Raw genomic sequence first — 25,184 nt, forward strand, 5'->3', positions numbered from 1 at the left:
TATACAGTATACTACACATCATTGAGTTTATTTTGTATACACTGTTTAATGACTTATAAAACAGAACTTAAACATGTTAACGCATTGAAATGATTTGGGATTTGTTCAAGATAAAGACAACTAAACCTGCTGCAATGAGCCCAAGTGAACAGGGGACAATTACCTAAAGGGAGACACCATACTCATCAAAGATGCAGTACACTCACACTTGGCACATCAGGTCAGTGTTTTTATAAATTTTGAATAAGCCAGGTCAGAGGAGGAGAGTTTAAAGAGAAGAGGCATTACTCAAATGTTGTTTTTTACCTTTATTTAACTAGGCAAGTCAGTTAAGAACAAATTCTTATTTACAATGACAGCCTACCAGGGAACAGTGGGTTAACTGCCTTGTTCACGGGCAGAATGACAGACTTATACCTTGTCAGCTCAGGGATTCGAACGAGCAACCTTTCGGTTACTCGCCCAAAGCTCTAACCACTAGGCTACCTGCTTTGCCACTGACAGAGAACAAGGCTGTGTTGAGGCCGGAGTTACCTCTACAGTTTAGCACTGAGAACATTAACTTCTTTTTTCTGACCGAGTCTCCACTCAGGTTCCAGAGCATCAATAATACACTGCAGCAGCTCAGGTTTCACATAGATAGACAGGGCCAAGGCTCAAATGGGGGGGGTCCCTTATCTGTTAACACTGAAGCACGCCAACACGTTTACCTTGCAGCAACCTCTGTAATATACACAACACAGAAGCAGCTTGATTTCAGTTGATTTCCATTCACTAGCCTATTTGAGATGTGCATATCTATAACACATGCATGTAACCACAAAGCAGTTACTTTGTAATATGTTATTACACAAGAGAAAGTATGTCACATAAACAGTATCGCATTACGTCAAGGTGTAACATTTTACTCTGTCGTACACTTCAATCTCAGAACACTTAGTGAAGACTCCAAAATTTCCTTGAGAAAAAAATATAAAACTAATAGTTTGAGGACAAGTGAAAACGCATCCATATACTTCTGGAGATAGGGCAGACAGTTTGATCTGAATGAAAGATACCGTGAGAAAACGGCTGAGTAGAGGTCTTTCATTCAATAGTCTTTCTTCACAAAATATGCAGCCCTTTATGAGACCGTCTGTCATTCAAACTGGTGGCTTTTTCCTATTTCTGGAAGCTGGGTCCTTGCTGGTGGGTATCACTCAGTGCAGCTGCATGGTAAGTAGGGTTGCAAAATTCCAGTAACTTTGGCAAAATACCCAGGTTTTACATAAATCCCATTTGGAAAATTCCCAGATTTTCTGATTATTCCACACGGATTCCAGGAAAGTCTTCGTAAACCTGGGAATCATGGGAAAGTTACCATAATTGTGCAACCCTGCTGGAGAAGTGAGGAGAGCTACTGTGCGGGCAGAGGGATGCCCCTGGGGTCTGTGACTTGGCCTTCCTGTAAGTTCTTCACCAGCTGTGCCAACCAGCGTTTGGTGGTGGTGTCGTCTTTCAAGACCTGGGCAAACGTGGTATCTTTAAGCTGGTCTGGTAGACACTGACGGAGGGCCTCTCGGGCTCTGGTGTGGGGGCAGAGGTGAGAAAAACAAAGTCATGTTAGTTATGATAGTGAGTAAGTCACTATCAGCAGAATCTATTATCTATCCAGATAAGACCATGACCACATCCACTGTTTTCAGTGTCCAACATAATTTCCCCAATATGGTTTTTTAGTAATTCCTTGAAAATTGTTTCAAAAACACTGAAGGAATGAACGCAGGCTAAATGAGACAAGCAACAGCGGGTCGAAGAGTTGATTTCAATACCTGGAGTTGTCTGACAGGCGTAGGTAACAGCGGACAACATGTTTCAAAAGACGAGCAGAGGGCTCTTTGGAGAGCTGAAGAACCATTTTGCCCTGAAAGAGAGACAAAAAAATATATATATTTTTAAATTTTTTTAAAAATTATTCAGGAGGCAACCAGTGTCTAGAAAAGTATATTTTGAATATTGGTTAACCTTAGACTTACAAGTATCATGGCCACATGGGAGAAGCGTTCATACGTTTGGCAAATGTATGCCAGCCCTGTGTCATCAAGTAGGATTTTCTGTAGTATAAAAGTTGCTACCTGTCGGACAAAAAAATTAGGATTGAAATTAGTGATGCACCGATATGACATTTTTGTCCGATACCTATATTTGATATTTTCCATGCAAAAAAATAAAAACAATACCAATTTTAGCGGCCTTTTAAGCATTCTAGTACAGTTAAATAGTTAACACACACACATGGACGCAGCAGTCTAAGCCACTGCATCTCAGTGCAAGAGGCGTCACTACAATCCCTGGTTCGAATCCAGGCTGTATCACATCCGACCGTGTTTGGGAGTCCCATAGGGCGGGGCACAATTGGCCCAGCGTCATCCGGGTTTGGCCGGGATAGGCCGTCATTGTAAATAATAATGTTCTTAACGGACTTGCCTAGTTAAATAAAAGGTTACACACACAAACCAAAATGTTATTTTGGTGGCATTTACGTAGGTCCCTATTACCAGTAAAACATAATCAAAACCAATTTCTTTCACTTACTTGCTGTGCTGTTTCGTTGTTCACTTGTTTCATTCTCCACTTGTTTCATTCTCAACAAGGATTTCTATGGAACGCCGTTTGGGTCTTTGCGTGTCAAAAAAGATACGCGTCAAATAACACTATTTGAAATTTCAAATAACATGACGTAATCTGTTTCTGTAGCTATAGTTAGCTTGCTAACTATTTATCTAGGTGTCATCTAAAATAGCCCTAATTTATGAGACCGTTCTTATTTGATTAATGGTGATCAGACCCATCTATGTGAAGCCAACCACAATAAGGATTAGCCACAATAGTGGACTTTGTGGTTAGCCTTCAAAATAAAAGTATGGCATAATGCAAATTAATATAAATTGTATCACTGCCAATGTCATACTTTTGTATTGAAGGAAAACTGCAAATTCCACTATTGTGCCTAATCCTTATTGTGGCTAGCTTCACGACACATAACCTGGTCCGGTCGAGCCTCACTAGCCAGATAAAGCTAGCTGGCTGCTTACAACGTTAGCTTTGGGAAACAGGGTTAAGTATCTAGCTAGCTATTTATTTTCATGAACTGAAGTTCAATTTCAATAGGCGAACAACAAGTGGCAACCTAGCTAATACTTACTCACAAGGATTCCTAAATCATAGCTAAGAATAATAGTAGTTTCTACTGGTCATTGTTTTCAGGCTTGTTGTATTGGTGCTAGCTAGGTACCAAGCTAAAGTTAGCTACCCCAGAAGTTGTGGTCGAACAAATTATGCTTTATTACAAACGCGGTATTGTAAACACATCATTCGTGGCCAGTGTGTGCAGACTTTTTTTGTACAACTTTGACAGTGCTACTGTATTTTTTTTTCACACGCAAAGACCCAAACAGCATTCCATAGTATGTATGTCGTGAAGCTAATAGCAGTGACGCTATTACTGTGTAACTATGGTAGGGCAACATCTGAAAAATAGCGCACTTGGCAGTGTGTACCGGTGCTCGACCAGTCGGCGAATGCCAACATTACCCACGGCAGAGAACGGTTGATTGTCAAGGGCAATGAATGCCATTATCTTGTCTTTAATGGATTTCGCCTTTGAGTTGTCTCGCTGAAATTGTCTTACTCTTTCAATTGACTGCTCGATCCACACAGTAGACATTGCGGGCTAGGTTAGGAATGCTGTGTTGCACGTGTAGCGCAAAAATGGACGTGGCGTTATTACGTCATATTATATGTGTTATGTGTTATATATGTGTGCACCATAGCTTTGACATCGGTTTTTAACGTCGGCGTTAAACTAGACATCGGGGTGATGCCGATGTTGGCATTTTAGCTAATATTGGCCGATTTCGATATGTTCACCGATAAATCGTGCATCCCTAGTTGAAATACATTTATCTTTAGAGACAGCGTGCGAGAGACAGAGATCAGCTCAACGTAATTGAAGACTAACCACTACTGGGAAAATTGGAAAATGCTAAACAAACAACAACACTAAGAATTATCTATCCAAAATGGAGAGGTATGGGTAAACCACTTCTCCAATCTATTTGGCTCAATAACAAAGAACAGCAAAAACATATACATGATCAAATCTTATAATCAGCTATTAAAAGACTACCAGAACCCACTGGATTCTCAAATTACCTTGAATGAACTACAGGACAAAATAAAAACCCTCCAACCCAAAAAGGCCTGTGGTGTTGATAGTATCCTCAATGAAATGATAAAATATACAGACAAATTCCAATTGGCTATACTAAAACTCTTTAACATCAACCTTAGCGCTGGCATCTCCCCCAATATTTGGAACCAAGGACTGATCACCCCAATCCACAAAAGTGGAGACAAATTTGACCCCAAAAACTACAGTGGGATATGCGTCAACAGCAACCTTGGGAAAATCCTATATATTTATCATTAACAGCAGACTCATACATTTCCTCAGTGAAAACAATGGACTGAGAAAATGTCAAACTGTCTTTTTACCAAATTATCATACGACAGACCACGTATTCACCCTGCACACCCTAATTGACAAACAAACCAAAACAAAGGCAAAGTCTTCCCATGCTTTGTTGCCTTCGACTCAACTTGGCATGAGGTGGTGTTGGGGGAAAAACATACGACATTATAAAATCCATGTACACAAACAAATTGTGCGGTTAAAATAGGCCAAAAAAAACAAATTTCTTCCCACAGGGCCGTGGGGTGAGACAGGGACGCAGCTTAAGCCCCACCCTTTTCAACATATATATCAACGAATTGGCGAGGGCACTAGAACAGTCTGCCTCACGCGGCCTCACCCTACTAGAATCTGAAGTCAAATGTCTACTGTTTGCTGATGATCTGGTGCTTCTGTCACCAACCAAGGAAGGCCTACAGCAGCACATAGATCTTCTGCACAGATTCTGCCAGACCTGGGCCCGGACAGTAAATCTCAGTAAGACCAAAATAATGGTGTTCCAAAAAAGGTACAGTCACCAGGACCACAAATACAAATTCCATCTAGACACAGTTGCCCTAGAACACAAAAAATATATACATACCTTGGCCTAAACATCAGCACCACAGGTAACTTCCACAAAGCTGGAGACGATCTGAGAGACAAGGCAAGAAGGGCATTCTATGCCATCAAAAGGAAAGTAAAATTTGACATACCAATTAGGATCTGGCTAAAAAAATACTTGAATCAGTTATAGAACCCTTTGCCCTTTATGGTTGTGAGGTCTGGGGTCCGCTCACCAACCAAGAATTTACAAAATTGGACAAACACCAAATTCAGACTGCATGCAGAATTCTGCAAAAATATCGTCCTTGTGCAACATAAAACACCAAATAATGCATGCAGAGCAGGCCAATACCCGCAAATGATCAAAATCCAGAAAAGAGCTGTTCAATTATACAACCACCTAAAAGGAAGCGGTTCCCAAACCTTCCATAACAAAGCCATCACCTGGGGCTCTGCTCACAAACACAAACAGACCCCACAGAGCCCCAGGCCAGCAACACAATTAGACCCAACCAAATCATGAGAAAACAAAAAGATAATTATTGCCAATGTGTCAAGTATTTAACAAAAAAACAGCGCAAACTAGAATGCTATTTGGCCCTAAAAAAGAGAGTACACAGTGGCAGAATACCTGACCGCTATGACTAACCCAAACTTAAGGAAAGCTTTGACTATGTACAGACTCAGTGAGCAGAGCCTTGCTATTGAGAAAGGCTGCCGTAGGCAGACCTGGCTCTCAAGAGAAGACAGGCTATGAGCTAGAGGTCGACCGATTAATCGGAATTAATTAGGGCCGATTTCAAGTTTTCGTTACAATCAGAAATCGGTATTTTTTTTTACACCTTTATTTAACTTGACAAGTCAGTTAAGAACACATTCTTATTTTCAATGACGTCCTAGGAACGGTGGGTTAACTGCCTTGTTCAGGGGCAGAACGACAGATTTTTACCTTGTCAGCTCGGGGATTTAATTTTGCAACCTTACGGTTAACTAGTCCAACGCTCTAACCACCTGCCTGCCTTACATTGCATCCACGAGGAGCCTGCCTGTTACGCGAATGCAGTAAGAAGCCATGTTAAGTTGCTACCTAGCATTAAACTTCTTATAAAAAACTATCAATCAATCAATCATAATCACTAGTTAACTACACATGGTTGATGATATTACTAGTTTATCTAGCGTGTCCTGCGTTGCATATAATCGATGCGGTGCGCATTCGTGAAAAAGAACGTGTACCTAACCATAAACATCAATGGCTTTCTTAAAATCAATACACAAGTATATATTTTTAAATCTGCATATTTACTTAATATTGCCTGCTAACATGAATTTCTTTTAACTAGGAAAATTGTGTCACTTCTCTTGCAACAGAGTCAGGGTATATGCAGCAGTTTGGGCCGCCTGGCTCGTTGCGAACTGTGTGAAGACTATTTCTTCCTAACAAAGACAGCCAACTTCGACAAACGGGGGATGATTTAACAAAAGCGCATTTGCAAAAAAAGCACAATCTTTGCACGACTGTACCTAACCATAAACATCAATGCCTTTCGTAAAATCAATACACAGAAGTATATTTTTTAAACCTGCATATTTAGCTAAAAGAAATCCAGGTTAGCAGGCAATATTAGCCAGGTGAAATTGTGTCACTTCTCTTGCGTTCATTGCACGCAGTCAGGGTATATGCAACAGTTTGGGCCGACTGGCTCGTTACGAACTAATTTGCCAGAATTTGACGTAATTATGACATAACATTGAAGGTTGTGCAATGTAACAGCAATATCTAGACTTAGGTTTGCCAAACGTTAGATAAAATACGTAACGTAAATAATTTCACTGAAAGAAAAAACACATTTTGTTTTCGAGATGATAGTTTCCGGATTCGACCATATTAATTATCTAAGGCTCGTATTTCTGTGTGTTATTATGTTATAATTAAGTCTATGATTTGATAGAGCAGTCTGACTGAGCGATGGTAGGCACCAGCAGGCTCGTAAGCATTCATTCAAACAGCACTTTAGTGAGTTTTGCCAGCAGCTATTCGCAATGCTTCAAGCATTGTGCTGTTTATGACTTCAAGCCTATCAACTCACGAGATTAACCGATGTGAAATGACTAGTTTATTAGCGGGGTGCGCGCTAATAGTGTTTCAAACGTCACTCGCTCTGAGACTTGGAGTAGTTGTTCCCCTTGCTCTGCATGGGTAACGCTGCTTCGAGGGTGGCTGTTGTAGATGTGTTCCTGATTCGAGCCCAGGTAGGGGCGAGGAGAGGGACGGAAGCTATACTGTGACACTGGCAATACTATAGTGCCTATAAGAGCATCCAAGAGTCAAAGGTACAGTGGGGCAAAAAAGTATTTATTCAGCCACCAATTGTGCAAGTTCTCCCACTTAAAGAGATGAGAGAGGCCTGTAATTTTCATCATAGGTACACTTCAACTATGACAGACAAAATGAGGGAAACAAATCCAGAAGATCACATTGTAGGATTTTTAATGAATTTATTTGCAAATTATGGTGGAAAATAAGTATTTGGTCACCTACAAACAAGCAAGATTTCTGGCTCTCACAGACCTGTAACTTCTTCTTTAAGAGGCTCCTCTGTCCTCCACTCGTTATCTGTATTAATGGCACCTGTTTGAACTTGTTATCAGTATAAAAGACACCTGTCCACAACCTCAAACAGTCACACTCCAAACTCCACTATGGCCAAAACCAAAGAGCTGTCAAAGGACACCAGAAACAAAATTGTAGACCTGCACTCGGCTGGGAAGACTGAATCTGCAATAGGTAAGCAGCTTGGTTTGAAGAAATCAACTGTGGGAGCAATTATTAGGAAATGGAAGGCATACAAGACCACTGAAAATCTCCCTCGATCTGGGGCTCCATGCAAGATCTCACCACGTGGGTTCAAAATGATCACAAGAATGGTGAGCAAAAATCCCAGAACCACACGGGGGGACCTAGTGAATGACCTGCAGAGAGCTGGGACCAAAGTAACAAAGCCTACAATCAGCAAGGGCATTGAAGATGAAACATGGCTGGGTCTTTCAGCATGACAATGATCCCAAACACACCGCCCAGGCAACGAAAGAGTGGCTTCGTAAGAAGCATTTCAAGGTCCTGGAGTGGCCTAGCCAGTCTCCAGATCTCAACCCCATAGAAAATCTTTGGAGTGAGTTGAAAGTCCATGATGCCCAGCAACAGCCCCAAAACATCACTGCTCTAGAGGAGATCTGCATGGAGGAATGGGCAAAAATACCAGCAACAGTGTGTGAAAACCTTGTGAAGACTTACAGAAAACGTTTGACCTCTGTCATTGCCAACAAAGGGTATATAACAAAGTATTGAGATAAGTATTTTGTCAATTACAAAAGTTTATTTTCCACCGTAATTGGCAATTAAATTCATAAAAAAATCCTACAATGTGATTTTCTGGATTTTTTTCCCCCTCATCTGTCATAGTTGAAGTGTACCTATGATGAAAATTACAGGCCTCTCATCTTTTTAAGTCGGAGAACTTGCACAATTGGTGGCTGACTAAATACTTTTTTGCCCCACTGTATATGAAATACAAATGGTATAGAGAGAAATAGTCCTATAATTCCTATAATAACTACAACCTAAAACTTCTTACCTGGGAATATTGAAGACTCATGTTAAAAGCACCACCAGCTTTCATATGTTCTCATGTTCTGAGCAAGGAACTTAAACGTAAGCTTTTTTACATGGCACATATTGCACTTTTAATTTATTCTCCAACACTTTGTTTTTGCATTATTTAAACCAAATTGAACTTGTTTCATTATTTATTTGAGGCTAAATTGATTTTATTGATGTATTATATTAAGTTAAAATAAGTGTTCATTCAGTATTGTTGTAATTGTCATTATTACAAATAAAAACATATTTTTATTAAAAAATAATAATAATCGGCATCGGCTTTTTTGGTCCTCCAATAATCGGTATCGGCATTGAAAAATCATAATCGGTCGACCTCTAACAGAGAGAGGTACAGAGAGAGAGAGGGAGCTACAGAGCGAGAGAGAGCTACAGAACAAGAGCGCTACAGAGCGAGAGATACCGTTTTGGAAAGCTCACTGCCAGACTCCATTATGCGAAGGCACAGGGGAATGATTTCTGTCGTCAACAGGAAGTTGATCACTTCCTGCTCATCTGTTTTGACCAAGGCACCTGCCAATCAAACAGGAACAAGTTATAGAGAAACATACATGACACATACTGTATTGTCAAAGTAATTGGATAATTTCATTACTTAGGCAATGACAACATCAGAGAGTGAGATAGAGAGAAGAAAAGACAGAGACAAGGCATCATAGCAATAGAAGCACAAAAATTATATTTACCGATGACTCCTAGGCTGGTGAGTCGGAGGTACTCAAATGGTCGTGTTTTGCTGACAGTGTGTAAAAAGGGGTACAGGAATAAAGGAATGTGTGCTGCCAGAAATGCCGATCTGTGAATAACAACAGTACATAAGTTACACATTTCACATCATATAGAAGAAAATACATTGACTGTTTTGGATAAGTGCACTGTTCAATTCAATCATGATGAGAGAGAAATCAAGGGACCCACCTTGTCTCTGGATGAGAGGCCACGCATTGCAGAAGTGCTAATGCATTGCATACTCTGTTGGACTGGTGAGCGGTGAGGGTTGGGGGGTTTATTGAGGGGTAGATGTTGACTATTTCCTATTTATGAAAGAGTATGAAGCGGGTCATCATCAAGTTTAGAGCCACACTCACAGAGGAAAACCATGCTCCATCTTGCTGGAGACAGGCCAGTTAGTGTCGTCCACAATCTTACCTGCAGGAGAGCAGCTATAGTCCCACAGGAGTGCCATAGCATTGGAGCCAAATCTGGCACGGACTCCCGTTTTTTACTGAGCTCGAGCAGGGCATTCTCGCGGGTCTCTGGGCTGGACAGCTCGTTGATCCACTGGTAGATCTTTTCCCTATCCACTTGGGCCAGAGCCGTGGTTACAGCCTGTTTAACAGGAGAGGTGGACACATTGAGCTAAATTGATATAGTGTTTGAATTAACAACAGGGCTAGCAATGGGTTTCTAGCCACCTTCATGAATGAATGAGTTAGCTAGGTAGCTAGCTGGCTGGCTACCGAAAGGTAGCTAACAACTGTCAACAACAATATGTCAATTCACGTTACTGTCATGGATACAGTAACTTTCTCCCAAATAGTTCGCCACCATAGTTAGCTACCATAACTAGCTCATTCAAATGCATGTATTATCCAAACAGTTTACCACAAGAGGTGTTCGAAACATCTTTGTAACACGTTTAGCATTAGCTAGCTAATAGCAACTCTACTGGCCAAAGTCAGGACAGTAATTGGCCTTGTGCTAGCAAAAATACAGTTGAAAAAGCCTTGTGTAAGCTCTCGTTAACCTAGCTAGATAACGGTTGCAAGCTAGCAATATCGTGTATGTACTTACTGCTCCTGTAGCCAGCATTCTATGCAGCGCTTGGATATTTTAGAAAAACGTTTCGTAAAATATAAAAATATGTTTCTGTTGTGAAAACAGACAACGAATCTCGCGAGAGCGCAACTGCGTTCAACCTTTCAACTCAGACGTGCCTCAAGTGATCCGCTGGGAAAGTTTCGTGACTATTTCCGCCTTTTTCTGTTTTGGACCAGACTTCAATATTAAGCACTTGTTCGACATTGCAGCCGACAGTGGGCGACTCTCGAATGACAGATCTACAAATAATGATTATTATTTGTAGATAATTCAATCAGTCGGGATCCCGAGTGGCGCAGCGGTCTAAGGCACTGCATATCAGTGCTAGTGGCGTCACTACAGACCCTGTTTCGATTCCAGGCTGTATCATAACCGGCCGTGTTTGGGAGTCTCATATGGTGGCGCACAATTGTCCCAGAGTTGTCCTGGTTAGGGTTTGGCTGGTGTAGGCCGTCATTGTAAATAAGAATTTGTGCTTAATTAAGTGACTTGCCTAGTTAAATAAAGGTTACATTTGAGGTCACAAGGTCACAATTTACCTATAATGCTTCATGGATTTGAAGCTCTCCAACACGGCCAAAATAATGAAATTCATATTTTCGATATGCTACCTCTTATCTAATTATATAGGAATTTGTGGAGTAATTTAAAACATCTACTGGTGTATTTCATGGTTGTCATTTTTGTGCGTTTTGACTTTGAGGCCCATAAAAAAAGGGTGTTGATCCACATTCTCTCAACTGAGCCACACTCCCATTACTACATGCATAAATATAAACCTTAGCTACATTGATAATAACAGAGTGGTAGTTTTTGATACTATTCATTTTATTTATACTCACAATTGTGAAGTGTGTACATAACATGAACACCCTTTTCGGATGATCTGCATCCTACATATTGAGCAACTAAAGTTTGAGTTGATCACAGAGTGAAACAAGGAGTTAGACTTTCATTTTATTTAAACAATTATCTGTTTTTATTCATAGGCATTGAAGTTCATGTATGCCAATAGGACCAGGTAGTAGGAGGAGTGTTCCACTGCACCAATAAACGCTCAAATATTTGTCTGTTTAGTGCCCAGTTCTAAAAAAGCAGCTCAATCCATCCAGATCCCCTCTGCAGCATTACTCATTAACCAGTCCAGCCAACTGTATTTGTTTGTTTTGGGGGAGGATGATGTGATCCAACCATAGACAGGTGTTCATTAATTGATGTTAGTTAATCCTTCAACAGTTGGCTAGAACACAGTCCCTAGCACAGAAAAAGGTTTCTGAAACACTGGGCTGGATAGCACAGCCTATAGCCTCAGTGGTTGCATCTTCAGCGTAACAAAACCAAAGCAGTAGGATACATCTTGTATAAAAACAAACTAGTTGACCTGTCAATGTGGATAATAAGAACTGGCCTGCTTGACTGCTACTTAGCTGAGTAATGCTTTGATCACCTAGATCAATGCTGACTGCTGAGTATGTTTGACCATTATAGACTGTTTAATCCTTTGGATCAAAGGTCACAGAGGCTATAAAAGAGTCACTACTGCCATAGCTAATAATAACCAACATGAAGCTCTTTGATTCAGATTTAAGAAATCCTATTGGTGATGGTGCATATTTTGTGTACTATTTATGAAACAGTGTTACTGGTACCAAAATGTTCAGAAACTCTGCATACCATAAATACAAGAGATGAATACACAATGAATGCAATATCGTAATGCAGCGGTGGGGCTAGATCTGTGCACCACTTCACATTTCAATCATAATTATTGAAATTGACATCTCTGATCCTGAGATATCATCTAATAGGACTTAGCCAAGTGTTTACTATGGCTGTGGTGAGAACGCAGAGGTAACAGCTAGAGTGGAGAGTTCACCAGCTATCCGTCTGTCAGCTTGGATACTTCCTTTGATCATACTGGATTTATTCCTTCACCCTTCGCATCTGGTGCTCCAGTATTTAAGTCTAACCTATGGTGAATCAGGGATTTGTGTCTGTGAATGTTGCATGGGAGGCTGGCACCATCCGCACCAGGTCCTGGTAAATATTAGACTAGAGCAGCCTGGGAATCACTGCCAGCTGCCCTAGATAAGAGGACAATAGAGCAAGTTAATGATTCAACCAGCGTTACAGATGGACAGACTGCTTAAATGTCCCGTTTGGGGATGAAAAGACAGACTGGATGGGTTGGTGTGTGTTCGTGGAGCAGAGAAAAAGGGGGAATAAACGTATGCCTTAAATTGGTCTGATTCCTTGTCTCGGATTACCCGACTCTGTGATTATTACGCATCATGGCTAAGCTGGTGGAGTGTGTGCCCAACTTCTCCGAGGGCCGGAACAAAAAGGTGAGTAGGCATGGGAGATACAGAAAGTGGATTACCTGTTGGCACAGCAGAAGGAAACCATTAGTAGTAGTCTGGTGTGATTAACACAATACACATAGTAGTTTTATAATGCTCATGTAAGAAGACTTTCTGTCTGAAACATCGATCTTGATTACCAATAAAAAAAATATTTTACATTTTTCTACATTTACATATTTATATTTATGAATCAAGGGGGGTTCATGGAGACTGTGAATACCTAAGCAAACAAACAAGCCAATTCCAAACGATTTTACAGAATAATCTCAATCCTGAATGTGATCTCGAGATACAAACAAAATGTTTTCTGAAAATGTTTTAAGAGTCAATCTGACTTGCTTCCAGGTGATTGATGCAATCGCAGAGGCCATTTCCAGCACGGAGGGATGCAGTCTACTCGACGTGGACCCTGGATCCTCCACCAACCGTACAGTCTACAGCTTCGTAGGCTCGCCACAGGCTGTGGTGGAGGGTGCATTGAACGCTGCACGCACTGCCTTCCCACTCATTGATATGACCAAACACTCAGGTAGGAGATAGAGAGCAAGAGCTAAAAAAGAGAGATAGAAACTGTTGGCCCCTCACATGACTTAGTCAAACAGTTACACTACCATTCAAAGTTTGGGGTCACTTAGAAATGTCCTTCTTTTTGAAAGAAAAGCAACATTTTTTGTCCATTAAAATAACATAAAATTGATCAGAAATACAGTGTAGACATTGTTAATGTTGTAAATTACTATTGTAGCCGGAAACGGCAGATTTTTTATGGAATATCTACATAGGCATACTGAGGCCCATTATCAGCAACCATCACTACTGTGTTCCAATAGCAGGTTGTGTTAGCTAATTCAATTTTATCATAGCTAATCCAAGTTTATCACTAATTTATCATTGGAAAACCCTTTTGCAATTATGTTAGCACAGCTGAAAACTGTTGTGCTGATTAAAGAAGCAATACAACAGCGCAAACTGGTTCTAACCAGAATAGAAAGAGTGGGAGGCCCCGGTGCACAACTGAGCAAGAGGACAAGAACATTAGAGTGTCTAGTTTGAGAAACAGACGTCTCACAAGTCCTCCACTGGCAGCTTCATTAAATAGTGCCCGCAAAACACCCGTCTCATCATCAACAGTGAAGAGGCAACTCTGGGATGCTGGCCTTCTAGGCAGAGTTCCTCTGTCCAGTGTCTGTGTTATTTTGCTCATCTTAATCTTTTGATCTTATTGGCCAGTCTGAGATAGGCTTTTTCTTTGCAACTCTGCCTCGAAGACCAGCATCCCAGAGTCGCCTCTTCGCTGTTGATGTTGAGACTGGTGTTTTGTGGGTACCATTTAATGAAGCTGCCAGTTGAGGACTTGTGAGGAGTATGTTTCTCAAACTAGACACTCTAATGTACTAGTCCTCTTGATCAGTTGTGCACCGGGGCCTCCCACTCCTCTTTCTATTCTGGTTAGAGACAGTTTGCTCTGTTCTGTGAAGGGAGCAGTACGCAGCGCTGTACGTGATCTTCAGTTTCTTGGCAATTTCTCACATGGAATAGCCTTAATTTCTCAGAATAAGAATAGACTGACGAGTTTCAGAAGAAAGTTCTTTGTTTCTGGCCATTTTGAGCCTGTAATCAAACCCACAAATGCTGACGCTCCAGATACTCAACTAGTCTGAAGAAGGTCAGTTTTATGGCTTCTTTAATCAGCACAACAGTTTTCAGCTGTGCTAACATAATTGCAAAAGGGTTTTCCAATGATCAATTAGCCTTTTAAAATTATAAACTTGGACTAGCTAACACAACGTGCCATTGGAACACAAGAGTGATGATGGTTGCTGATAAAAAAATCTACCTTTTCCAGCTACAATAGTCATTTACAACATTAACAATGTCTACACTGTATTTCTGATCAATTTGATGTTATTTCAATGGACAGAAAAATGTGCTTTACTATCAAAAACAAGGACATTTCAAAGTGACCCCAACATTTTGAAGGGTAGTGTATGTTCAAAGGCCATAGTTCAGAAATACCACAACTCCTCTCCACCTCACTTTAAGTGCAAATATGGTGTGGCTAGGTACTGTTGATAAGTTGTTTAGTGTGTTTAGTGGAATAATATGTACGTTTGTTGTAGGGGAGCATCCTCGGATGGGCGCCATGGACGTGTGTCCCTTCATCCCTGTCCAGAATGTCACAATGGAGGACTGTGTCAACTGTGCCAACATTTTTGCCCAGCACTTAACAAATGTGATGCATGTACCTGGTAGGTTTTCCTCTCTGACCTATTGACCTATAGTTAACATATTGGCCATTTACTTTGCTGTAGACAAAGCCACAAGGTCAGTTTCAGTGCAGTGCCCCTTGGTTCTGTGTATTCTTTCCCATATGGTATTGCACACAAAAAGCCACATACAGGTGAATAAGACACGTTGTCGTTTCTCCATAGTGTATCTTTATGGAGAAGCAGCGAGGAAAGAGAACAGGAGATCTCTTCCCTCTGTCCGGGCAGGAGAGTATGAGGCCTTGTCTGAGAAAGTGAGTTTGACCTAACTTTATTGTATTCATACCCTATGGGCAACATTTCCTTCATTGTATAAGAGAATAGAGCAGCGAAAAATAAGCTAAAAATCAAAGGCAGTACTTTCACTACTTTCAGTTACAGTGGGGCAAAAAAGTATTTATTCAGCCACCAATTGTGCAAGTTCTCCCACTTAAAAAGATGAGAGAGGCCTGTAATTTTCCTCATAGGTACACTTCAACTATGACTGACAAAATGAGAGAAAAAATTCAGAAAATCACATTGTAGGATTTTTAATGAATGTATTAGCAAATTATGGTGGAAAATAGGTATTTGGTCACCTACAAACAAGCAAGATTTCTGGCTCTCACAGACCTGTAACTTCTTCTTTAAGAGGCTCCTCTGTCCTCCACTCGTTACCTGTATTAATGGCACCTGTTTGAACTTGTTATCAGTATAAAAGACACCTGTCCACAACCTCAAACAGTCACACTCCAAACTCCACTATGGCCAAAACCAAAGTGCTGTCAAAGGACACCAGAAACAAAATTGTAGACCTGCACCCGGCTGGGAAGACTGAATCTGCAATAGGTAAGCAGCTTGGTTTGAAGAAATCAACTGTGGGAGCAATTATTAGGAAATGGAAGACATACAAGACCACTGATAATCTCCCTCGATCTGGGGCTACACGCAAGATCTCACCCCGTGGGGTCAAAATGATCACAAGAACGGTGAGCAAAAATCCCAAAACCACACAAGGGGACCTAGTGAATGACCTGCAGAGAGCTGGGACCAAAGTAACAAAGCCTACCATCAGCAAGGGCATTGAAGATGAAACGTGGCTGGGTCTTTCAGCATGACAATGATCCCAAACACACCGCCCGGGCAACGAAGGAGTGGCTTCGTAAGAAGCATTTCAAGGTCCTGGAGTGGCCTAGCCAGTCTCCAGATCTCAACCCCATAGAAAATCTTTGGAGTGAGTTGAAAGTCCATGATGCCCAGCAACAGCCCCAAAACATCACTGCTCTAGAGGAGATCTGCATGGAGGAATGGGCCAAAATACCAGCAAAAACGTTTGACCTCTGTCATTGCCAACAAAGGGTATATAACAAAGTATTGAGATAAACTTTTGTTATTGACCAAATACTTATTTTCAACCATAATTTGCAAATCAATTCATAAAAAATCCTACAATGTGATTTTCTGGATTTTATTTTCTCATTTTGTCTGTCATAGTTGAAGTGTACCTATGATGGAAATTACAGGCCTCTCTCATCTTTTTAAGTGGGAGAACTTGCACAATTGGTGGCTGACTAAATACTTTTTTGCCCCACTTTATCTGCTTGCTCTGCCCTCATATACAGTTGAAGTCAGAAGTTTACATACACCTCAGCCAAATACATTTAAACTCAGTTTTTCACAATTCCTGACATAGAATCCTAGTAAAAATCTCTGTCTTAGGTCAGTTAGACTCACCACTTTATTTTAAGAATGTGAAATGCCAGAAGAATAGTGAAAGATTTATTTCAGCTTTTATTTCTTTCATCACATTCCCAGTGGGTCAAATCAAATCAAATGTATTTATATAGCCCTTCATACATCAGTTGATATCTCAAAGTGCTGTACAGAAACCCAGCCTAAAACCCCAAACAGCAAGCAATGCAGGTGTAGAAGCACGGTGGCTAGGAAAAACTCCCTAGAAAGGCCAAAACCTAGGAAGAAACCTAGAGAGGAACCAGGCTATGTGGGGTGGCCAGTCCTCTTCTGGCTGTGCCGGGTGGAGATTATAACAGAACATGGCCAAGATGTTCAAATGTTCATAAATGACCAGCATGGTCGAATAATAATAAGGCAGAACAGTTGAAACTGGAGCAGCAGCACGGCCAGGTGGACCGGGGACAGCAAGGAGTCATCATGTCAGGTAGTCCTGGGGCATGGTCCTAGGGCTCAGGTCCTCCAAGAGAGAGAAAGAAAGAGAGAAACAGAAAATTAGAGAGAGCACACTTAAATTCACACAGGACACCGAATAGGACAGGAGAAGTACTCCAGATATAACAAACTGACCCTAGCCCCCCGACACATAAACTACTGCAGCATAAATACTGGAGGCTGAGACAGGAGGGGTCAGGAGACACTGTGGCCCCATCCAAGGACACCCCCGGACAGGGCCAAACAGGAAGGATATAACCCCACCCACTTTGCCAAAGCACAGCCCCCACACCACTAGAGGGATATCTTCAACCACCAACAGAAGGTCAGAAGTTTACATACACTCAATTAGTATTTGGTAGCATTGCCTTTAAATTGTTTAACTTGGGTCAAATGCCTTCCACAAGTTTGCCACAATAAGTTGGGTGAATTTTGGCCCATTCCTCCTGACAGAGCTGGTGTACCTGAGTCAGGTTTGTAGACCTCCTTGCTCACACATGCTTTTTCAGTTCTGCCCACACATTTTCTATAGGATTGAGGTCAGGGCTTTCTGATGGCCATTCCAATACCTTGACTTTGTTGTCTTAAATACCTTTTGCCACAACTTTGGAAATATTCTTGGAGTCATTGTCCATTTGGAAGACGCATTTGCGACCAAGCTTCAACTTCCTGACTGATGTCTTGAGATGTTGCTTCAATATATCCACATCATTTTCTTTCTTCATCATGCCATCTATCTCTGAAGTGCACCAGTCCTTCCTGCAGCAAAGCACCCCCACAACATGATGCTGCCACCCCCGTGCGTCACGGTTGGGATGGTGTTCTTCGACTTGCAAGCCTCACCCTTTTTCCTTGAAACATAACGATGGTCATTATGGCCAAACAGTTCTGGACATTTCTCAAAAAAGTATGATCTTTGTCCCCATGTGCAGTTGCAAACCGTAGTCTAGCTTTTTTATGGCGGTTTTGGAGCAGTGGCTTCTTCCTTGCTGAGTGGCCTTTCAGGTTATGTCGATATAGGACTCGTTTTTTACTGTGGATATAGATACTTTTGTACCTGTTTCCTCCAGCATCTTCACAAGTTCCTTTGCTGTTGTTCTGGGATTGATTTGCATTTTTCTCACCAAAGTACATTCATCTCTAGGAGACAGAACGCATCTCCTTCCTGAGCGATATGACGGCTGCGTGGTCCCATGGTGTTTATAGTTGCGTACTATTGTTTGTACAGATGAACGTGGTACCTTCTGCCGTTTGGAAATTGCTCCTAAGGATGAATCAGACTTGTGGAGGTCTACAAATATTTTTCTGAGGTCTTGGCTGATTTCTTTTGATTTTCCCATGATGTCAAGCAAAGAGTTTGAAAGTAGGCCTTGAAATTCATCCACAGGTACACCTCCAATTGACTCAAATTATGTCAATTAGCCTATCAGAAGCTTCTAAATCCATGACATCATTGTCTGGAATTTTACAAGCTGTTTAAAGCCACAGTCAACTTAGTGTTTGTAAGCTTTTGACCCACTGGAATTGTGATACAGTGAATTTTAAGTGAAATAATCTGTCTGTAAACAATTGTTGGAAAAATTACTTGTGTCATGAACTAAGTAGATGTTCTAACCGAATTGCCAAAACTATAGTTTGTTAGCAAGAAATGTGTGGAGTGGTTGAAGAACGAGTTTTAATGACTCCAAACTAACTGTATGTAAACTTCTGACTTCAACTCTATATCCTCACATTGAAGTGTTTTACAATTTTGTTTTTAAGACAACCAGGGATACACGTGGAACACAAAACAGGTTGACATAAACAGTTGCATTCATGAGTTTTATTGTCAATAAAAAAATAAGGTCCACCAAGCAAAAACGTGATAAAAACGTTTTTTATAAGAATGCTGTAAGTACAGATTGTTTGCTCATTGGGAAATTAATAATTAGTCAGTGACAACTATGTGGAGTTTGGTGTTTGTGACAGCAACTATGTGGAGTTTGGTGTTTGTGACAGCAACTATGTGGAGTTTGGTGTTTGTGACAGCAACTATGTGGAGTTTGGTGTTTGTGACAGCAACTATGTGGAGTTTGGTGTTTGTGGCAGCAACTATGTGAGCTTTTTACAGTATTATACACAATGTGCAATAATTGTGTATGATTTTCTATGTAGAAGATCCCTTACCTTTCTAATGACTCTTGTGTGGCTTGTGAGCGTCATAGAGCAAAGCTCATGAGAGTCTTAGCTTTTCATACTGGGGTCATATTAGTTTGTAGCTCAAACCGTTCAGACTTTACAGATGTTTTTTGTGAGAATAACCATTTTCTGGATCCGCCTTTGTCTCATTAACACTGCTCAACCCCCAGGCTAATGTTTGGTATTGGCTGATGCAGAAGAAATAGACGAATCCAATAAAAACATTTTTTTTAAAGTCTGTAGCTCAAACACACAATGTTTAAAGGGGGTTGGAAGCACTAAATGATGCCGATGTGTCTATTGTTCTCAGTTGAAGAGGACAGAGTGGGCTCCTGACTATGGCCCTGCCACCTTCGTGGCCTCCTGGGGAGCTACAGTAGCAGGGGCTCGCAAATTCCTGGTTGCCTACAACATTAACCTCCTCAGCACCAAGGAACAAGCCCATCGGATCGCACTAGATATCCGGGAAAAAGGCAGAAGCAAAGACCAGGTAGGGTAGGCTCGCTACTGTCCGTCTTGATCGCCCAATGTCAGAGATGAATGACACACGGCTACTTTGGCTTTGGAAGAGATTCCTCTCATTTTTACAAGACATTATTGTTTTCCTCTTCTTTATAACTGACGCTGAACTAATAAACGTCTATTTTTGAGTCATATGCCTGGTCTGCTTCCAAAGAGAGTAACATGATTGATTTGTATTATAGCCGGGTCTGATGAAGAAGGTGCAAGGAATGGGATGGTACCTGGAAGAGGCGAACATAGCCCAGGTGTCCACCAACATCCTGGACTTTGAGCTGACGCCCGTCCACACTGTTTACGAAGAGATCTGCAGTGCGGCCAAGGTAAGGAGCAACCACAACAACAACAACAACAACAACCGCAGCTGAAAACAGCACAGCATTATTGTACACAACCCTCTCACTGATCTGGTGGTTTGAACCAGTGACATAAGGGCAGCTAATAATGTCAACAAGTTGAGCCAATTTGACACCTCTCCTTCCTTCCTCTTCTCCCCAGGACCTGAACCTGCCAGTGGTGGGCTCTGAGATTGTAGGCCTCATACCTCTGAGAGCCGTGCTGGACTGTGCTGACTTCTACATCCAGAGAGACAGGCTCTTCATTGTGGAGGAGGAGCACAAAGTCCGCCTGGTCATCAGTAAACTTGGGCTTGATTCACTTGGGCCTTTCGTCCCCAAAGAGAGAATCATAGAGTGAGTGCCAATGAGTGCACTATTTCCATGGCCTATGGGACTTTTCCATTCTAGTCATTCAAATCTATTTCTATGGTTGTGACTCTAGGTACATGGTGGAGAGGACTGAGGAGGACAAGCGTTTGGTGTCTCTGTCTCTGCAGCAGTTTGTCCGCAGCGTGGGGGCCAGAACCGCTGCTCCGGGAGGAGGGTCAGTCTCTGCTGCCGTCGCTGCAATGGTACAACCATCTTTAATATCATGTAGATGACTATATTCCCCTTATGACCTTGCCCAGCACATAGGAATAAACCAATATAAAGTATGTACAATACAAGGAGGAGTCAAAGGTGTGTGTGTGTGTGTGTGTGTGCATTTCAGGGGGCTGCTCTGGGAGCCATGGTGGGTCAGATGACCTATGGGAAGAGGCAGTTTGATAGCCTGGACAGCATCATGAGGAGACTCATCCCTCCCTTCCATCAGGCCATGAATGAACTGCTGGTCATGGTGGACGCAGACTCCAAGGCGTTCAGTCGCTATATGGTGAGAGGGAAACATATCATGGTTAAACCAGATTGAAGCCTTCAGTCTGGGTTAACCGGGCTAGGGAAAGCAGGAACTATACCGGGAAAAACTAGACTGAAATCCTAACGGAATGTTTTTCACTATTGTTTCACTTTACTCCGTTTCAGAGCATATTCAGATTCGATTCCAGGCTAAGAAAAAAAGACTTAGCTAAACTTATGCTTTGAATTTTTGGGGGAACAAATAAATGTTTTATTGTCACATACACCGGATAGGTGCAGTGAAATGTGTTGTTTTACAGGGTCAGCCATAGTAATACGGAGCCCCTGGAACAAATTAGGTTTAAGGGCCCTTGCTCAAGGGCACATCGACAGATTTTTCACCTTGTCGGCTCGGGCATTCGAACCAGCGACCTTTCGAATACTGCCCCAACGCAGTAACTGCTGGGCTACCTGCTGCTCGTTGCGAACAACCTGATGCGACCCTGCCCAGCCTTTTAGCTAAGCAGAGAGTCATACAAAATATGATGAATATTTCTTCTGATGATAAAAGTTCAAGTGAAGAACGAGTGATAAAAGCTGTTTTTGTTTCTTGTAAATGCTTACTTTGGAGGTTCGAACCAAGGTATGATCTTGATGTTTGCTGTCTTGTGGCTTTGCTATGAAAATGTAGTGGAATGTAATCTTTTAGTGGAAAAGGAGTGTCGATATAACCTTCAAGGAACAAAGAAGAGTTTAGTACAACTATCTAGATCTTTTTGACTCTGCCAATGAACCTGTCAATGAATCACTTCCATCTAGCCTCACATACTAGTCATAGTTTGTTGCATTTTCACCACAGGTTGTGGTGATGCCATTGTTGAATTTTGTTGAAGGCTGATGGTATTACACTACGCGTTTAACTGTGATGTGAGAATAAATGTGGCTTGTGTAGGCTTTGCTGACACTGTATGCAGTTACTCCTGTTTTATAAGGTTTAACTTTCTCGTTTTCAGGCTGCATTGAAGATGCCAAGGAACACATCAGATGAAGTCAAAAGGTGATTGCCATGCTACAATATATGGCACTTCTGTCAAATCCAAGATGTCAGAGAAGCATGTCAGTAAAGTAGATGTGTAATTACACACACACACACACACACACACACACACACACACACACACACACACACACACACACACACACACACACACACACACACACACACACACACACACACACACACACACACACACACACACACACACACACACACACACGTTGGAACTATTTTAAACCATCTTTACTTCAGGTTGACATCTATGGAAACTCATTACTGTACATTCTCCAGTATCCCGCCGTCACCTGTCTTCACACGTCACCTCCTTTTACCTGGCAAGCAACCTGGCCCATCCCTGTAACCACATAAAGCAAGCTTTCCCAAAGAAGACTGGTTTACTGTAGTTCCTTTACTGCCAGCTCATCTAGTTTAACAGTACGTAAGGTGTAGTCTTGTAGTCATGGTGTAGTCTTGTCATGCTCCAAATCTATCTCACCTCTCTGCGCTTCCTCTTTCCTACACCTTATACCTATCCCCACGCCTAATCCTGCCACTGCCCCTACCCTGGTCTTGCTTCTGACCTGCCTCTTCCCCTATTCCTACCTACTCCTGCCTTCCCATTACCCCTACCCCTGTTCCTGCCGCAGGAGGGAAGCTGCCATGCAGGAGGGTCTGAAGCAGGCCGTGGCGGTCCCACTGTCTCTGGCTGAAAGAGTCAACCTGCTGTGGCCTTGTCTAAAGGAAATGGTGATCTACGGAAACGTGGCCTGCAAGTCTGACCTCCAGGTACTGTATGAGGGACGGTTTCACAGTGACTGAAACCATGAACAGAGTCCCTGTCTATGGAATTTGCATTGCAACTTTGCAAGCATACCTGAGTGACTTCTATGCAGTTGTTTATTTGCTTGAGGGCAGACACCGGACATGCATACATGACTGTGGAACATTTTGCGCCAGGGAGGGGAAGAGCGGGAGCAGACGTGAAAGTGCCAACTGCTTATACAGACATACCACCCTACTGGTATACTGTAAAACAGCATTTCAAAATGCCAGGACACCCATAAGTGTCTCCATTAAGTATGGTTGCAAAATGTTTTCTGACAGATGCCCCAGAGCTATGACATGCATTATACTGTAGACAGCCTACAAAAACATCTTCCTTATATGGTTATTTTTCGTGGCGTTGCAGGTAGCAGCTAAAGCCCTGGAAACAGCAGTGTTTGGAGCCTACTACAACGTTGTAATCAACCTCAAGGATATCACAGATGAGTCCTTCAAAGTGACTGTAAGTTACAATGTAGCCTGTAGGTCTTTCTGACTCCAAAAGGATACTGCCTAGGTTACAATGTAGGTAATCTATCAATACTGGAAAATGAATCAAAAAACAGATTTTGGTGAGAGCCAGTGGCTTATTACATAGTTATACTCATACAATCGTGTTTTGTGTTTTGCAGACTCAACAGAGAGCATCAGCTCTGCTTACTGAGGCCAGGGAGAGTGCTAATGCAGTCCTGGATACTGCAGAGAGAAAAAAGTGAAGAAGTTACAACATTACCAAAGCATCCCCCGCTGCCTGCCTAAGCCTCAAACCAGGCTTTCACAACCATCAATCTATTGCAAATAAACTGGGTTCACATAAATACATGCTTTATCAACTACTCCTCAATGGTGCTCCTTTGCTTTGTTAGGAATTCAAATTCAAATACTTACGTAATGTACTGTATAGCAGCAGCCTACACCAAGCCAGGATGTCACAGTGTTCTTATCCACAGCAACTTACAGGCGCAATTAGGGTTAAGTGCCTTGCTCAAGGGCACATCGGCAAATTGTTCACCTACTTAGCTCGGGGATTCAAACCAGCAACCTTTCGGTTACTGGCCCAACCTCTTCACCTCTAGGCTACCTGCCGCCGTGAATCTCACGAAATAGAATAGTCCTACAAGGTTTTTTTCTTCACTCTTCCACTTCGACATGAAGCTAAAATGATAGAGTAGTAGTATTTGCTTCTGAATGACAAAGTGATGCGTTTCGGGATATGAACTCTGTCCATACCTGTGTAGTACAACAGGCAAGATGACATGACGGGAATTAAAGGGTGTAGTTTATCCAGTTCCATTAAGTAAGAGAACATCCTTCACACAAGACAAAGGACAGAATTGAGAGCTGCTTACCAACCAGTTACAGGCGTGTACACTCTTCATTTAATCTGCGTTCTATGTTAACTAAAATACATGCATTATTTATTTTTGATTTCTGGCATATATTCAGTATTTGTATATCTCAAATGAGTATTCCTTATTCTTTTGATTACATGTAATGTATTGGAATAACTTTAGATTTTGAACAAGGAACTTTTGGGCAGGTTGATCTGTTTTATAAGCCTTATGATCAAACAGTGATTATAAAACGGAATCCTTTGTTGCAATTTTCTTACCAAAGTTACATATTTCATCGCCGGGACTTGAAAATGTTTGGCAGCAGCTCAGGTAAAATATCCTCACTGTTCTGTCTGCTCTATTTTGCTTAGCAGTTTTGAATGATAATTCTCCTTTTGACTGATTCTCTCTTCTACGTGGTCGTCACCCCCCAGGGTATGAAGTAGATCAGCAGAAACATCCCCAGGGGGACCAAGGGACCAGGGGCCTGTCCTCCTGGGGATAAAGACCACCACTCCGGGGGAGACGAGACCATGGTCCTCCAGAGGGTTGCTACCCCCCAGACCACAGAGGCAGTGGTGACCATGGAGGCAGACACAGCCCTGGTGGTAGAGACCACCATGGTCATGGTAGTGGTCATGGTCATGGAGAAGGCCATGGGCATCGCCACAAGAGGCACTGAAGAGTAAGAGTAATACACTTCCCTCTCAAAGTGAAATTCAGCCATGATATTCTGAATAACCT

General features: G+C 41.9%; 2 protein-coding genes across 3 annotated transcripts; one reads left to right on the forward strand and one right to left on the reverse strand.

Annotated features, from left to right (window-relative positions):
• Nucleotides 1-295: 295 nt before the first annotated feature.
• On the reverse strand, nucleotides 296-10,654 carry LOC139413067 (CCR4-NOT transcription complex subunit 9). Its single transcript, XM_071160097.1, has 8 exons — nucleotides 10,533-10,654; nucleotides 9,888-10,067; nucleotides 9,657-9,772; nucleotides 9,425-9,534; nucleotides 9,142-9,251; nucleotides 2,016-2,114; nucleotides 1,812-1,903; nucleotides 296-1,565 (listed from the first exon to the last, which is right to left on the reverse strand). The coding sequence occupies exons 1-8, from the start codon at nucleotides 10,548-10,550 to the stop codon at nucleotides 1,397-1,399; spliced, it is 894 nt and encodes a 297-aa protein (XP_071016198.1). The 5' UTR covers nucleotides 10,551-10,654; the 3' UTR covers nucleotides 296-1,396.
• On the forward strand, nucleotides 10,631-23,924 carry LOC139413066 (formimidoyltransferase-cyclodeaminase-like). 2 transcript variants are annotated; one of them, XM_071160096.1, is made up of 13 exons: nucleotides 10,631-12,904; nucleotides 13,268-13,451; nucleotides 15,043-15,171; nucleotides 15,355-15,443; nucleotides 19,844-20,023; nucleotides 20,238-20,375; nucleotides 20,551-20,744; nucleotides 20,833-20,962; nucleotides 21,103-21,264; nucleotides 22,241-22,284; nucleotides 22,932-23,070; nucleotides 23,474-23,569; nucleotides 23,739-23,924. In XM_071160096.1, exons 1-13 carry the CDS (start codon nucleotides 12,851-12,853, stop codon nucleotides 23,820-23,822), a joined length of 1,623 nt encoding a protein of 540 aa, XP_071016197.1. In that variant the 5' UTR covers nucleotides 10,631-12,850; the 3' UTR covers nucleotides 23,823-23,924. The 2 variants fall into 2 exon arrangements, 1 of the variants encoding a protein (XP_071016197.1); XR_011634761.1 differs by lacking the exons at nucleotides 23,474-23,569; nucleotides 23,739-23,924 and having other exon boundaries at nucleotides 12,679-12,904; nucleotides 22,241-22,343.
• The last annotated feature ends 1,260 nt before the right edge of the window (nucleotides 23,925-25,184 follow it).

Source organism: Oncorhynchus clarkii, chromosome 7 (genome assembly GCF_045791955.1).
Source record: "Oncorhynchus clarkii lewisi isolate Uvic-CL-2024 chromosome 7, UVic_Ocla_1.0, whole genome shotgun sequence".
Classification (NCBI taxonomy): domain Eukaryota; kingdom Metazoa; phylum Chordata; class Actinopteri; order Salmoniformes; family Salmonidae; genus Oncorhynchus; species Oncorhynchus clarkii.

Excerpts from the sequence above, each read along its gene's own strand:
- LOC139413067 (XM_071160097.1), bottom strand. Across the intron at positions 9,535-9,656 it reads GCCTCTCATCCAGAGACAAG|ATCGGCATTTCTGGCAGCAC; the intron begins GTGGGTCCCTTG and ends TGTTATTCACAG. Across the intron at positions 2,115-9,141 it reads GCAGTGAGCTTTCCAAAACG|GTAGCAACTTTTATACTACA; the intron begins GTATCTCTCGCT and ends TTTGTCCGACAG.
- LOC139413066 (XM_071160096.1), top strand. The coding sequence starts at position 12,851 with ATGGCTAAGCTGGTGGAGTGTGTGCCCAACTTCTCCGAGGGCCGGAAC. Across the intron at positions 20,745-20,832 it reads CCCAAAGAGAGAATCATAGA|GTACATGGTGGAGAGGACTG; the intron begins GTGAGTGCCAAT and ends TTGTGACTCTAG. Across the intron at positions 22,285-22,931 it reads ACATCAGATGAAGTCAAAAG|GAGGGAAGCTGCCATGCAGG; the intron begins GTGATTGCCATG and ends TTCCTGCCGCAG.